The sequence below is a fragment of the Oratosquilla oratoria genome, chromosome 4 (genome assembly GCF_046742065.1).
Source record: "Oratosquilla oratoria isolate Oo_2021 chromosome 4, ASM4674206v1, whole genome shotgun sequence".
Taxonomy (NCBI): Eukaryota; Metazoa; Arthropoda; class Malacostraca; order Stomatopoda; family Squillidae; genus Oratosquilla; species Oratosquilla oratoria.
Window position 1 is genome coordinate 26928350 of NC_134780.1, and position 17047 is coordinate 26945396.

The 17047-nt window shown below is 37.3% G+C and overlaps 1 protein-coding gene across 22 annotated transcripts in view; it reads left to right on the top strand.

The window, feature by feature from the left end:
* syd (JNK-interacting protein syd) overlaps positions 1-17047 on the top strand; it is a 138637-nt gene that overhangs the window by 97829 nt on the left and 23761 nt on the right. For 15 of the 22 annotated variants that reach the window (XM_076183725.1, XM_076183718.1, XM_076183730.1 and 12 more), the window contains 2 exons: positions 3525-3566; positions 3681-3826. The exons of 2 other annotated variants lie outside the window; for them this stretch is intronic. In XM_076183725.1, coding sequence (XP_076039840.1) covers positions 3525-3566; positions 3681-3820 — 182 coding nt within the window. In that variant the 3' untranslated portion in view covers positions 3821-3826. Of the gene's footprint in view, positions 1-2412; positions 2453-3524; positions 3567-3680; positions 3827-17047 lie in introns of those variants that run through there. 5 more of the 22 variants (XM_076183719.1, XM_076183740.1, XM_076183724.1 and 2 more) reach the window with 5 other exon arrangements.

Consider the following 17047-nt stretch of genomic DNA (forward strand, 5'->3'; position numbering starts at 1 on the left):
TGACTGCTCTCCTATTACTGCTTTCAACTGGTGACATGGGAACAATCTCACACCACTACAATACAGACAAAAGTTCAAAGTTTCTTTTTAGAGAGGTCAATGAGAGGGCCAGAGAATCTTTGCCAGCCACTGTAGTGCTATGGGTTTTACACTCAGTGAAACTTGAGGGAACAATTATTATTGTCATTATTATCATCCTCGCAGGACCACCTTGTTCCAGCGGTAGAAAGCAAGAAGCATGTGCATATTTTTTCCAATTGTTTTTTGCTGCTTGGTACAGTAAAATGGCATTAGCTTGATTAAATGTTCTGCATGATTTCCACAAACTAGAAGAGGACATTGTCCATTGATATTTTGAAACCTAGAATGTATTTTGACCTGAATGCTTTAGGATTTTTGTTCTACCATAACCCAGGCTCATCTGCATGAAAGACTTGCTCAGGCTGTTATAATTTTTATGTAATGTGCTCTGGTAGAACTGTATTTCTTATGCATCTTCATACATTTAGAGCTGAAAAGTATTGACTGCTCCCCTCCTCGTACTACTTTCAGCAGGTGTCATAGAAACAGTCCAACACCAATACAACACAGACAACAGTCTGTAGTTTCTTTCCTTGAGGACCATTGCTAACTGCTTTTGGGCTGCAGGTTTCCCACTTAGTGAAACTCTAGGATTTGGAGTTGTAGTTTTGGCTGCCCTTATACTGCTATAGTTTTCATATTAGGTATTTGTAGTCCATATGGGCACTATGGTGGAGGCATTTCTTTGACCCATATATTAAGAGCTTCCTGCATCCTTTTTGACAGAAGTACCCCATGAAGTCCTCAAACCCACTCGGTAACACCTAATGTGGCATGCATTCATCTTGTGAAATTTAAATGAGTGGCCATCAGTAATCACAGTTGTGATCATAAAACTGTCCAGTGCTTTGACTTTCTCAAAATGGCATTCTCTCTTGATCAGGGAGCTGAGTTCAATGCCTTTTTCACATACAATTGAAAGTGTTTAAGGTGGCATTGTAGTGAATAGAGGCAAATACAATAGAAAACAGCATAAGACTATGGTTTGAGCATCTGTACTAGCTGAGACAAATAAAAATTTATGATGCCAAATGGATGGGGTATAGTGTGTTTTTAGTATAGATGTGAAAAATGCATTCAATTTTGGAGCAACGAGTATAATTAAGTTTATATACATACTGAGTTTGTGAATCTGGGGTTAGTACTGTATGTGTAAAATTATGAAAATTATGCAGGTATAACAAATAAGCAATGTATGGCATATTTGGTCAAGTTTTCATACATAATGTTTTTGCTGGATTATATTAATGTAGGAATGGACTAAGAACGTACCAGGCCCTAGGGCATCAGAGTTAAGGGTTCATCTTTAGTAAGGTATAAGATATTGATAATCCTTTAGGTTGGACCAAGTTTTGACCTTGCTAAATATTTATTAGTGGCTCTTATTATTGAAGTATTTGAGGCCCTTGTACATCTGGATCATTCTGGCAGTGTACTCAAATGTTGTTCTTTGACTGTGTTTTCCTTTATGGCTCATGGTAAATTGTATGATATAGAGACATTTAAGCTTATAATTGCTAGTCAGATGCTAAAACTGACCAAGATCATCAAAATAGATACAATGGCTTTTCACAGTTGATTGGAAAATGTTTGGTTAAATACAGAAACATTATAAGAGTTCCTCTTCATGTGTATCTAAAATGCAGAGTTAACAATAAATTTATAGTGCCAGCTATGATCTATGAACATGAAGATGATCAAGATGATGGAGACAAGCTGAACTGCACATGGAAGATTGGAGAGATCAGTGCTGGGAATAATGCTGTTAGGAAGAGGTTAAGGGGAATGAGATAGTAGACTGGAGTGAAAGATATCACAGAAGTGATGAAAGAGAGGCAAGGAAGTTTGCCAGAAAGGATGATAGGTGATGGGGCAAGTGTTTTACTGAATGTAGGCCACAAGATGGGAAGTGAAATAGTGAGACCAGGTGAAAGGTGGAGAAAAGTTTGTAGAAGTGATGTAGCAGAGGTTGGAGCTGTCATTCAACACATGGGAGAGGACTTTGTCCAGCACTGGACTTAAAATGACTAATTGATTGAAATTGCTTAATGAAATTTAAGGATTATTCAGAATTATGCGGCCATGAAATAAGTGTTTTCATTTGATGATGATAGCCCTAATTATAATTTTAGTAAATTTTTAAAGCATTCCCCTCACTTTAAAAGTTTAGGTTCAGGTTAATGCTTCAGATGTTGTTCAGTGATACAACTGGTCTTTCAGACTGAGAAAACTTAGTGTGAATGACATTTTGTTTACCTTACTTAAAATAAGAATGGGAAATAGACTGACAAAATTGAAGTAGGTCAGTACTTTGCTGTTTCTCTTTTAAAGGGACCATTACCTGCTAGCCCAAATGGTGTACCAGTTAAAGGTAATTATTAACCATGCATAGGAAACATATTTTTGCAGTCTAGTAACAGAATTTAAATTCATTAGCACATTAGAGAGTTCTTTTAATTCGTATCAAGTAGCTATTACAGAATTTGTTTAATGTATACAGCTCTAAATTCTTCATTGTTTTTTAATATTTTATGCAAGTTTATAGTATTTCCTCTGTTACTAAACAAAATTCACAAAATCTCTCTAGTGACCCATGGCAGTGCCTGAATTCCTTGTGCTGTAGATCTCATGCAAAAGAGATCTGGCACAATGGATTGATTGATTGGTTGAGATTAAATATTATGTAAGATGAGATTTAACTAGTTTTAGTTTTACTGTCATAGCACGATCTGGGCTGGTAAATGATAAAACTCAGTGATCAAATTGATCAATTGATGCCTAACTTGTTCAGGTTGTGACTGTATGCCTCAAGCATGCTTACTGCTTTGGTTTAAATTCTAACTTGTAAATACTTTCAGTATGCTGAACAAGTTGTATGAAAAGATTAAATATCCCAGACTCACAGAGGTATCATGAGTCCTCTTATATATTGTGTGTATGCAAATTTATGATCTAATGTGCATAATGTGTTACTGTGAATTTCATAATATTTTTCATTGTGTTTGTCCCTTTTCATCCATTTGAAATTCTGCAGTATACTTTTTAGACTTTTTTGTGTTTTTCTTTTTTCATCTTTTCCTTTTTTCACAAAAGCTTAGCAGTGAATACTTTAAAGAAATATATATTCTTTTAAATTAAACTCATGATTCATGAGGGTATGGGTTTGCCATTGACATGTTTGAATGATTAAAAAATAAAATAAAATGCATCCTGTTGTTTATGTGTCGGCTTTGACTGGGTGCTTATCACTTTCTGCCACACATTAGTCATACTACCTTCTTGGCCAATGCTATCACCACTTGTTTGGTCATATAATGCCTGTTCAGAAGTTCCACTTTTGTAGCTTTCAGTTCTCTTTTCTATATGTATATATACATAAAAGACAGACTACTGCAGTATTTTATTTCTCTTTATTTATGTTTTTCATTATTTATGGCCCTTAGAATCAAGCTCACCAGATGAACACGTCTGTCTGTATTCTGATCGTAAGTGCTCTTACTTTGAAAGGCATTTTGTTATGATAGCTTTGCAATGTTGAATATTAGCCATATAGTGTCATTTACCCATTCCCTTTCACCTCAATGTTGCATGGCCACTAGCAGCTGATGAGCGTGAGGAGGATAGGGATACAGCAAGCCACCTCGTTGTTTGGCATATACCCCAAGAAGATAATCTTAGTCAGCTGCACCTCCAACCACCACCCACTGCCAATGGCCACCATCAAGACCACATCTCCTAGCTAAGGGTAGGAATCCTGTCTCACTTTTGGGTCACAGCACCACCATTTCACCTCACTTTTAACCAAGGATTTGACCCCTTCTGTTCTGTTCCAAACCCAATGTGGCACATCATAAGCCAGTAACAGTCTTTTCTCAAACAAGTTTGAGTGATAGGTAAGGAGAAAGAAGCTGTTCTATAAATGCTAGATGCTAAACCTAGGCTCTGGAACGGCTTGATTTCCAGATTTGCCTCCGCTCTCTACAAGGGCAAGTGCAGCACTGCTATGACTTTGATATCTTAATCTCTCACCTCCTGTTTTATTTTGTTGATAATAGTACTTCACGTATTTTTGTTTTTAAGAAAGTTTTGTTTTTGATTTTGATTAAGCCGATTTAGAGGATAACGAGGGTCAAATCTTGGGTGCAAAAGCTGCATGCCGCTTCATGAGGTAAGGCCCTGTGCACTGCATGCCTGGCCTTAGTAGGCTCCTTGGTTTCTTTGCTCATTTGTTTCAATTTATTTAAACTGATTGTGAAAGGCTTCAGCATTTTGTTGACACTAAATCTGTATGACATATGAACATGAATTCCTATATAGTCAGTTGACATGAAGCACGACTACTCTGGCGCTTCATTTGCACCCAGATAATTTGCAAGGCAACATAGAATTTAACACCCATTGACTTCTTTTTGAATTCTTTGAGTCTTGCCAAAAATACAGTAATCATTAGGAAAGCATTGCAGGCAAGCAAGGAAAAATGTGCTTCCCTTATGAGCCACTATAGATATAATTCTAACTTTATCAGTATTAGAGTAAAACAAGTAATGTATTATGCACGTTTATACAGTTCCTACCTGTAGCAGTGTGATAATTTATGATTTAAGACCTCATCACACTTTGTGCTTACAGTGGAACATATATGCATGTTCATTCAGCTTTTACATGGAGCACAGCAGACTTTTTGACTGTATCAGATTCTTGGAATTCATTGCTTGTCAAGTTAGGCAGGCCATGAAGTGTAAAAAAAAAAGAAAAAAAAAATGCAGCATGGTTTTACATTGAAGCACATCCCAGTGTGCCATCATTAATCCAGTTAAGAGATAAATGCTTATTTAGTATGAAGTGAAGTCTCCATATTTTAAATCCAAGCTTATGTAAAAGATCAAAGTAAGATTGAAGAGATAAAGAATAAGGTGCAGATTTTGAATGAGCATATACTAATAGTCGATAAGAAATGTATTGCCAGATGGATTTGTTACCAGTTGTAGAGTTATCATGAGCTCCTTGTAAATGTTTTAAGATCTTATGTTTGAACACATTTCTGTGGTTTAAAGATAATCACAAAGAAACAAAATAGAAATGGTTAAGTGACCTTACACAATATTTTGCTGTGACTCAAAAGGTGGACAGGGGCTACCATAGCTAAGAATGAATTACATAGCATTGTATTTATTGTAATCCTTGGATGTTCATCAGGGCAAAATGGCATGTGATAGGACATGGAGTATGCTTCTACTTCCCCCAGTGTGTATTTTTGCTGTTGTCTCCATTTGTTTTCATGTTATACCTTGAGTTTAGCTGTATTTTGTGTATGTGAATGAATGGGGGAGTGTCTGAGTGTAAACATGTGTACCAGTACACGTATTTGTATTTGTATGCTTATCCCTATAAACACATAAGGAAAAGAGTGGAAACAAAATATATTTGTATTGTAGATGAACACACACACAATGCACACATACATGCAATATGTTGTGAGATACAAAGACAGGTCACCACGAGCATAGCTCCCTTTCCTGTATAATACAATTAGGTAAACACATGCGCACACAGACAAACACAATTTTTACTGAGGCATATATCCATAGAGCGGAACACTAACCCAATCACACGAGTTGATCAATCCAGCCCTAAAATACAAAAGGTAGAAGAAGGATGGGGCTAGTTGGCTAACCACAGGGGAAAAAAAGATAAACATGAATGTTAATCTCACCTTTTGACACCTGGATTCCACTTCCCAGTACTCCCTTATTCTTTCATGACCCTCCTCCATCCTATTCCTCCTCCTCCTCTTCCTCCTCATCCTCCTGCTACTACTGCTTCTCTTTCTCCTCCCCCTCCTCCACTTCCTCCCTCTCCTCCTCCTCCCTCTCCTCCTCCTCCTCCTCCTCCTCCTCCTCCTCCTCCTCCTCCTCCTCCTCCTCCTCCCCCTCCCCCTCCCCCTCCACCTCTCTCTTCTCCTTCCTCTTTTCATCCTTATCCTCCTTCCTGTCCTTCCTCTCTTCTTCCTTATCCTCCTTCTTTCTGCCTTTCCACTCTTCCTCCTTGCACTTCTCCTACATACAATCATTTGATTTGTGCATTCCCATCCATTTGCATTACTTGCCCATAATACCACTTCAGGAGGCCCCTATTCATATTCTCTCTTGTGACCTTCATACCTCCTTTCCCCTTGATCACTTTGTTTGAAACCTTGTCCACTGTGCCCTGTACAACTCCTCTCTGTTGTTGTTGCCCTCATATGTTAGAACTTTGCAGATGTAGTTTTCAGTGTTCATACATTAATACATTTCTGTTGACAGGAATTAAATAATCAACAATGAAAGATGTATTTGTGTAGTTTCAGTATATCATGGATGAGATTTGGGTGTCCATGATACTAAAAATAATAATCCTTTTCCCCAAAAGGAGTGGCCCCCAAATTCCTGCGTAAATATAAAACTGCATTCTTGGTGCATCCTTTTATTTATCTTATTCTATAATTTTTTCCATATTTTAACATTTTAACTTGACCATACATTTAAACTAGACTCAGTAATTTAATATCGTATATTTACAGAATAAAGTACAATGAACCCTCGGTATAATGAACTTCGTTACTTTATACAGAAATTGGCTTTGACGAACACTAGGTTCCAACTGATCTGTCTGCATATAAACCAAACCATGTCATGGCAATTATATATTAAATTATTGCTAATACTTTCATCATTTAAGTTTTGGACATTGTATGAATGTCAAAAAACATAATTTCATTAATTCAGTGAAGGTAAGTTTTTTATTACATATTTTATTAATCATTGCCAATTTCTCACACATTTGTGTAGACATTTATACATAAAATAGCTTTCAAAATTGAATAACTTTTTGTTTTTATATGTTTTCATTGTGTGTCACACAAAAAAAATTGCATCATCCTATCTATAATACTTTTGAATGCTCTAATTGATGTGATATTAAAATAATGCCTTAAATTTACATAATGGCATAAGGGTCAAAATTGTCTACAAGGGAACATGCCCAATTGAACATGAAGTTTACACAACTTGTCCAGTTGCCATTGTAGTGTACAAGGAAATATTTTTTTGTAAATGAAGTCATAGGTGCATCTTTACTTTGAGTATTACTGTGCATGATAACTATATACATATACCAAGGGCTTTTTCCCCCTTACAAGGGAGTTAGCCAAAGTCAAATGGCATAATTCCACTTCCACCCATTACATCCATACCCATTTGACCCCAATTAACCACCCCTCCCTCTCTCCTTCCCTCCCATCCTCTCCTCTCATCTTGGCTCCTCCTGGATGACAGGTCATCTCTGCATCTCTTCCATCACCCTGGAGTCAGAAGCAATACAGTAAGACACACCACATCCACAGCAACGCCACTTTATTTAATCAGCAACCCCCCTCTCTGTCCCCTCATGTAGTAACATTTAAGATGGGGAGAGATCACTTCAGTCTGCATCAAAATATCATTCATACATAAGACTCCCTAACCTTCCCTCCTATCCCCCACCTACTCCTTTTCATGCATCACAGTTTCATCCATACACAACCATTCTCCACTCACCCTTATCTTCTGCCTTCTCCTTTCCTTCCTCAACAGGCATCTCCTCTTGCTCAATATCACTTTTACCCCATCTATCCATCTCATCCTCGGTTGTCCCCTCATGTTCACTCTATCCACCTCTGCCTTCCATACTTCTTTTACTAATCTTTCTTCACTCTCTCTTTCCATATGTCCAAACCATCCCAATACTTTTTCATCAACCCTATCTCCCATCTCCTTTTCCACCCCTGCTCTCCTCCTCTCTTCCTTGTTTCTCATTCTGTCCAACCTTGCAACCACTACCATACTTCTCAGACATTTCACCTTAAACACAAAACACATTTAAACTCTTCCTCTCTTTATGTTCCATGTCTAGGCCCTTCATACAATCTCCTCTCAGCATCCATTCCCTAATGTCTATTTCTCATTACACTTTTTAATCCCCCAAGGCACTTACTTGCTTCTTTCAATCTACAGTTAATCTCTACCTCCACTTGTCCCTTTCTTGTCACATGTGACCCCAAGTATCTAAAGCTACCCACTTCCTCCAGCCTCTCTCCTTTAATACTCATTTCCAAATTGCTGCCATCCTCCCCCCTTGTACATCTCATCACTCCATTTTTACCCTCATTTACCTTCAACTTTCTTTTCTCATACACCTTTCCAAACTCCATCAATAACTTTCTTAATCTCCCCTCTGACCCTACCACTAGTGCAGTGCAAACAAGAATTGGCTTACCTCCCACTTTTCTCAATATTCTTTAACCACTTCGGTACAATGACGCCTACGTAGGCATCATGAAGGGCAAGTGGGTGGTACATGAGGATAACGGCATTGGCATCTTGAATATTTATATTTTTTGTAGTTGTACATGAGTTAACACCAGATTCTGTAAACTGGTTTGATCACGTTTTCTGTGTTTATTATTACTCAGAGTTAAAGAGAGCAAGTAATACAGCAGTGACTTCATATTTCATAATACGAATAGTGTGATGCAAATTACATGTGGCAGCTGGTGATGCGCCCAAGAATTTGAGTCGTACTGAAGTGGTTAATATGATAACTAATTGGGTAATGTACATTTAACTTGCATATGTGTGAAAATAAGGATGAAGCATATGGAGGGGATAACTAATCAACGTTGGGATTACTGACGTCTTGCTTCCTCCAGTGTGTTGTATCTAGGGTTCACTATATTTGTGCTTGTAATCTCTCAAAGTTCACACATACGTGTGCATGCACACACACAACAAATTACAGACCAGTTTCCCATACAAGTGCTGTAGCCAAAATTTGTGAAAAAGTTATTAGTTACAAAACATCTGGAGAACACCATACTAAACCCAAGACAGTTTGGATTCAGACAGGGAAGATCATGTGCCACAAATCTGATCTGTTTTTACTCAAGACTATTAGATATAATACAGGAAATGGATGGATGGGCTGATTGTGCTTTCCAAGACCTACAAAAAGCTTTTGATAAAGTGCCACATAGAAAATTATTAAGAAAACTGAAAACCATAGGGGTACAAGGTAAACTACTGGAATGGATGGAGGATTTCTTGCATGGAAGAAAAGTGAGAGTAGTTCTCAGAGATAAGGGTTCTACTTGGGAAGAGGTGATTAGTGGAGATCCACAGGAATTGGTGCGGGCTCCAATAATGTTTGCTATTTATGTGAATGACATGGACGAGGGTGTGGGCAGTTACATGAGCTTCTTTGCTAATGACATAAAGCTGTTGAGAAAAGTGAGCACTGAAATAGACTGTGAGTTGCTGCAGAGATCTGAAACTGGGAATGTAGTCGGAAGTGGGAAGTGGACTTAAACATTAACCCCTTCCATACGGTGCCGCACACGTAGGCGTCATGGGGAGCGAGTGTATTCGCGAGGCTGCCATATTGGCATCTTGATTATATTTATTGTAGTCGCCCCTCCATAATGACATTCTTTCTAATTCTTTTGTAATCGCATTTTCTATGGTTATCAAAATTCACGGGTGAAGAGAGAACGATCGATATAAGCGGTGACTATATTTTATGATGCGAGTATTATTACGACACGTCGTACGGCTGGCATTGGTTGCTGCCACCGAGATCTAAGTCCATGACGCCTACGTGTGCGGCACCGTATGGAAGGGGTTAAGAAATGTAGTATAATGGAATTTGGAAAAGTAAAAAAATGGATATCAGGACAATATAAAATTAATGAAAAGGTAAAGAAAATACTTACATACATATACCAAGGCTTTTTCCCCCTTACTAGGGAGGTAGCCAAAAAGGAAAAGGCATAAAATCATTCCCACCCATTTCATCCCCGAAAACACTCCACAAAGAAAATAGGATTTGAAAAAGATTGGGAGTAATCATCACAAAGGACATGTCCCCTGATAAACAGATAAACAAAATTGTCAGAGAAACCTACAACTTGCTGAGATCAATAAAAGTGGCATTTACATACTTGGACAAGGAAATGGTGAAGAAAATACTAGTCACACTGATAGGGCCAAGAATGGAGTATGCAATGATACTATGGTCACCCAATACCAAAAAGAATATAAGGAAAATTGAAAGAATCCAAAGAGCAACCATGAAGATGGCTACTACACTTTCAGAACTGTTATATAAAGAGAGATTGTCAAAAGTAGAGTTACCGATCCTGGAACAAAGAAGAGAAAGAGGTGACTTGTTGACTATATAATCATGAGAGGTATGGAAGTTCTTGATAGAGAAGACTTACTAAATTGGGATAAGAGAAATACAAGGGGACATGGAAGGAAGCTGAAAAAGAACAGTTAAAGAAGAGACCTGAAAAAGAACAGCTTTCCCCACAGAGTGATGTATGTATGGAACAAACCGGAAGAAATGATTGTGAAAAAACCATACACGAATTTAAGAACAATTTAGACAATACGAGATACAGAGACAGGATACCATAAGCATAGCTCCCCTTTCTGTAAAATACAACTAGGTAAATACACACACACGCACACACTTGGAAACAGACCTTGGAGTAATAAAATCAGCAAAGACATGACACTGGACAAACATATCAATAAAATATTCGGAGAAACCTTCAACCTATTAAGGTCAGTGAAAGTGGCATTTGACTACTTGGATGAGGAAATGATTAAGAAAATATTAGTTACACTAATAAGACCAAAACTGGAGTACGCAGCAACACTATGGACACCCAGTACTAAAAAGAATTTAAAGAAATTAGAAAGAATACAAAGAGCAACGACGAAGTTAACACCAACTTTCTCCAAATTAATATATGAACAAAGATTGCCCAAATTGGAACTACCAACTCTGGAACAAAGAAGAGAAAGAGGAGATCTGCTGACTATTTATAGAATCATGAAAGGAATGGAAATTCTAGATGGGGATGATTTATTAAAATGGGACAATGGAAAAACAAGAGGATATGAAAAGAAACTCAAAAAGGATAACTATAGAAGAGATCTGAAAAAGAAAAAGCTTCCCATATAGAGTACTGGATACCTGGAATAAATTAGATAAAGAAACAGTGTGTGCAAACACTATTCAAGATTTTAAGAAAAAACTTGATGCTGAAAGATACAAAGATGGGTCACCATGAGCATAGCTCCCTTCCCATATAATACAACTAGATAAATACAACTAGGTAAATACACAAGAATTTAAAAACAAATTAGATGCTGAAAGATACAAAGATGGGTCACTATGAGCATAGCTCTCTTCCTGTATGATACAACTAGGTAAATACTCATACACAAACACGAGATACAGAGATGGGACACCATGAGTTCAGCTCCCCTTCCTGTAAGATACAACTAGGTAAACACACACACACACACACACACACATTCATACACAAACAAACAGGAACAAAGGAAGATCACATGTCTAAAGGATGTGAAGAAATACAGTTTTCCATATAGATGCATAAATACTTAGAATGGCCTAGAAGGAGATATAGCCCAAGCTGGAACAATACATGAATTCATATCTAAATATGGTAATTGAAATTCAAGGATATAGATTAAGTTGGAACTGTACATGAATTTGAGGCTAGGTATGATAATTTGCTGAATGGATGAGACCCAATGAGCATGGCTTCTTTCCTGTAAGATACAACTAGGTAAATACACTTCCACATACAAAAAGCTTTTGACAAAGTTCCACATGAAAAACTAATAAAAAAAAAAGCTGAAAACCATAGGATGGATACAAGGTAAACTAATGAAATGGATGGAGGACTTCTTGCATGGAAGAAAAAAGAGAGTAGTGCTCAGAGATAAGAGTTCTACTTGGGAAGAGGTAATTAGTGGAGTTCCACAAGGATCAGTATTGGCTCCAGTAATGTTTGCTATTTATGTGAATGACATGAATGAGGGTGTGGAATGTTACATGAGCTTCTTTGAAGATGATGCAAAACTGTTGAAGAAAGTGAGTACTGAAATGGACTGTGACTCTCTCCAGAGAGATCTGAACAGGGTTTGGGAAAGGAGTCAGAAGTTAGAAGTGGACTAAATTAAGAAATGTAGCATAATGGAATTTGGAAAAAGTGAAAAAAAGAATATCAGAACAATATAAAATTGGTGCAAAGGAAATAAAGAAAGTGGGATCTGAAAAAGACCTGGGAGTAATCATCACAAACGATATGTCCCCTAACAAACAAATAAACAAAATTGTTGGCAAAACCTATAACTTGTTAAGATCAATAAAACTGGCTTTTACTTACTTGGATGAAGAAATGGTAAAGAAAATACTAGTCACACTGATAAGGATAAAATTAGAGTGCGCAGTAACACTGTGGTCACCCAGTACTAAAAAGAATATAAGGAAAATTGAGAGAATCTAGAGAGTAACTACGAAGATGGCCCCAACAATATCAAAACTGTCATATGAAGAGAGATTGTCAAAACTAGAATTGCCGACTCTGGAACAAAGGAGAGAAGAGTTGGTTTGTTGACCATTACAGAATTATGAGAGGTATAGAAGTCCTTGATAGAGAAGACTTACTAAATTGAGATAAGAGAAATTCAAGAGGACATGGAAGGAAGCTCAAAAAGGACAGTTATAGAAGGGACCTGAAAAAGAACACCTTTCCCCACAGAGTGATGGATGTATGGAACATACTAGGTGAAACAATAGTGTGTGCAAAAACAATACATGAATTTAAAAGCAAATTAGACATGGCGAGATATAGAGATAGGACACCATGAGCATAGCTCCCCTTCCCACAAGATACAACTAGGTAAATACACACACACACAGAAAGAAAAAAGGGACAAAATAATAAACCTTAGTGTCAGAAAATCACAAGGCCTGGACAGAATTGCAAACTGGATACTAAAAGAATGTATAGATGAACCAATGGACAAAATATACATGATAGATTGCTCACTCTAAGAAGGAAAGGTACCGTAAGACTGGAAAATGTCAATATCATCCCAGTGTATAAAGGGGGAGACAAGGAAGACCCAACAAACTATAGACTGGTCTCCCTTACAAGTACAATAGCTAAAATTTGTGAAAAAGTCATCAAAAGTAGATGAATTTATGTCTATATTAGAAAATTAAAGAATAGGAGAAGGGACCCATTCTTTTCCTGTATACTACAATTAGGTAAATACACACACACTGAGCTCTCAACAAAATCTGCTCTGTAAGTTGGAGCATATTGGAGGACTTAAGATGTAAATGACAAAATATAATGAAAGATTCTCCAAAGGAGAGGTACCTGAGGACAGTATTAAGGTTATGACTAGTGAGTCATTCAAGCGTCAGCACTAGGACCTGTAATGCTCTTTATTAATATAAATGAATGGTGGAAGGTATGACAAGCTACACTAACAAATTTATGGATGTTGTAAAGATCATAAGAAGAATGAGAGACATGGGTGACTAGTATTGGAAATGGGAAATAAATGAAAAAGTTCATGATTATTCAATAGGAATAGAAACAGTTCATCTCATGATTATTCAATAGGAATAGAAACAGTTACAATGGCAAAAAGAGGAGAAAGATTTTGAAATCTTAATAAAGGATAACCAGTCACTTGATAAATTTATTATTAAGGTTATGGGTGAGATGTATGGATAGTTGAAAAGTATAGAGTTCGCTTTTCACTATATGAATGAAGATATTAGAATATAAAGGAATGGTATGGTACCCACTCAAAATGAAAGAAACAAAATGGGGAGAATATGAGTAGTGACCAAAATGGTTTGCAGCCTTGCAGATGAAAAACTAGAAATATTAGACCAGTTCATGTTAGACTAGGTGAAAGAGGTAACTTGAGTGTGGTGTTCAAGTAACTAAAAGAGTTACACAGAATTTACAGAGAAGATCTGTTGGTATGGGAGGGCATCATGAGGTCATGGGAACACATTGAAGAAGACCAAATTTGAGAGGTTTGCTGAAACAATTTTCTGCACAGGTGCATAAACTTCTGGAATAGCCATAATGATAAACCTCCCCCCTTTTTTTGTGATCATGAACAAATGATGAAATATTGGCTACATCATGAAATGAAGTGAATGACAGATATTGAGTGTTGCTAATGTTAGGCTAGAGTAGATGTTTTCTTGGAAGTCACAGCATCATTGGGGGTTGGGGGAGCCGGCCCACAAGGTTTTACATAACCTGAATTGCCACACAGTTTAGATCATTTTATTCCCCCCCAAACACATGCACACACATTTTATCATCAAATGAATTTAAATTGCACAATGGGATTTTGCATAATATGGAGAATGACTAAAGGTCAAGTTGTTGATAGGATTTGTTCCCATTATTCTTTGATAAGGTTATGAAGGGTATCACTTTTTAACTTGGTATTGACCAAAGCTGATCTAACCCTATCTCCTCAATACAGTTAACTTCACTGGTTGCCAGTTTACCAACCATGCTCTTTTTCAGGAACATAACCTTTGCAATTGGCAGGGGGATTACTATACTAAATCAGGAGGGTGTTGAAGAGAAAATTAGTGAGATGGAACAAGACTTGAGGTCCATTTGTTATTAGTATTGGTTATAGTTTTGACAGAGGGGAGTGGGTTGCTGGTTCAGTGAAGCAGCTTTGCTGTGGATGCACTATGTATTGCTACATTGCTTCTGACCTAGGGCAATGTACAGGATACAGAGATGACCCATCATATGTGAGGAGCTAAGATAAAGGGAGGAAAGGGTGGTGGAGGGGAGTGGAATGGGTAGGAGTGGGTATGTGCCATTTGTATACCTCCCTTAGGGGGAAAAAGCTCTTGGTATATAGATAGATTAGTAGTAGTATCACTATTATTATTATTATTGTTATTGTTATTGCTGTGTCTTGCAACACTGCTTCTGACCCAGGGCAGTGGACAGGATGCAGGGATGACCCGTCATCCAGTAGGTGCCAAGATGAGAGGGAGGGAGGAGGGTAGAGGGGAGTGGAATATGTAGGGGATGAAATGGGTGGGAGTGGTTTCTATGCCTTTTTCTTTTTGGCTACCCCCTGTGTGAGGGGGGTAGCCTTTGGTATATGGTATGGTTATTATTATTATTATTGTTGTTATTATTATTAATAATGATAATAATAATAATTAATAATAATAATAGTGGATCTTACTAGACCACACATTATATCTCATACCTTCATAACCCATCATTACAACCTCATCCCCTGCCTTCTATCAAGCAACTAACACTACTCCTTATTTTAGGAGAACCAACACCAATATACAATTGTTTTTAACAGAGATGGGATCCCTTTCCATGCTATAATTACCCCACAATATATAAATGTTCTTTCATCATGTATCAATATTCCCATAGCTATACTCTCTATACACTCATACTCTATTCTCTCGTAGAATACTATACAGTAGTCCCTCGAATAACGCGGGGGTTAGGTTCCTGAAATTACCGCGTATAACCAAATCCGCGTATGCTGATATTTCATATTAAATACCGGGGTTTCGACCATGGGAGTAATATAGCAATAGAAAATTAAATATTAGTTTTGTAAATTAAAATGTATCACCGTAATATGTAATTTTGTGTGCGGAAATGAAAAGCAAAAAAGGTGCTAAAACAGATTTTTTAAGTAACGAAGTCGAGTACGACGAATGGTACGCCATGTTTGTTATGGTAGATGCCGACGTTGAAGATATGAAACGATGATAAATTCGTCTAAGGTAAACTAAACTAATCTAACCTGTGTTTATTAAATCATTACCTGCAAATTAGATGTCACCACAAATGTTTGCGATGTTGCCGCGTGTGTGCGTATGCGTGCCCAAATTGGCGCGAATTTTAAAACAATTCTCTACATTTGAGATGGTTTTGAAATAAAATCCGCGTATGATTGAATCCGTGTTATTCGAATACGCGTTATTTGAGGGACTACTTTACTTGCTTATATACCTGTTTCCTACTAGTTAACTCAACATCATGAAACTAAAAAATAATGAGTGGCAAAATGTCGTCCATGGGGATAGAAACATTGGTGAACTGTCATCAATAATAATTATCTATTTGGCTCCATTTATATGTCCTGTCTACATCTTTCTGCAACAACTTTGAATCATCCTCATCTTTTCCTTTCTATCATAATTTTTGTGTCATCAGATTGATGTAATTTCATCTGTATCTCCACCTGTTTCACATAAGGAAAACTGACAACTTTCTTATTCCCACCCTTCTCCACACTCAATTTCCCAAGTGAAAATGGATTGGAAAATGTTAATTATTTTAGCCTTTATAGACTTCCACTTATAGCTTAGATATACCTTTCTTGTAAGTCACTTTGACATGGACAAACCTGTAAAATAGATTAGGTGTCTTTACATTTATCAACAATGCGTACATCCAAAATTAGTGTACCCCCATCCTTTCATCACAGTATGACCTCCCCTTCCCCACATACACCTGCATCCATTCAAGTAATATAGAGACAAAAGAAGATCCCCTTAAGTTACATCATTTCCTCATCCATTCATGCCCACTCTCCACTCGCACTTTTCTCTTGCCTTCTCCTTTCCCTGTTCAGCAGACATTCCTCTTGTATCTAATCCCTCTTTCACACAATCTATCCACCTTATTCCTAGTCTTCCTCTCAAGTTCTCTCCATTCACTTCAGGCATCCAGATTCACTATGCTAGTTTTTCTTCACTCATACTTTACATATGGCCAAACTAAGTATTTTCTGATCATTCCTATCTGCCAGTGCCACTGCTCCTCTCCTCACCTTCATATTTCTTGTTAATACCTTTCACATTTCATCTCTTCCTCTGCAGATTTATATATATGTTCATTTGTTCCATTGTTTCACTTTTGCTGTGCTACCATGACTTTTTCAGCTGGTTTGCATTTTTTATTGAACTAGTCCTTTATCTAGTTATTTCTCCCACTTATGCTTGAATGTTTGGTACATACTCTTTCACA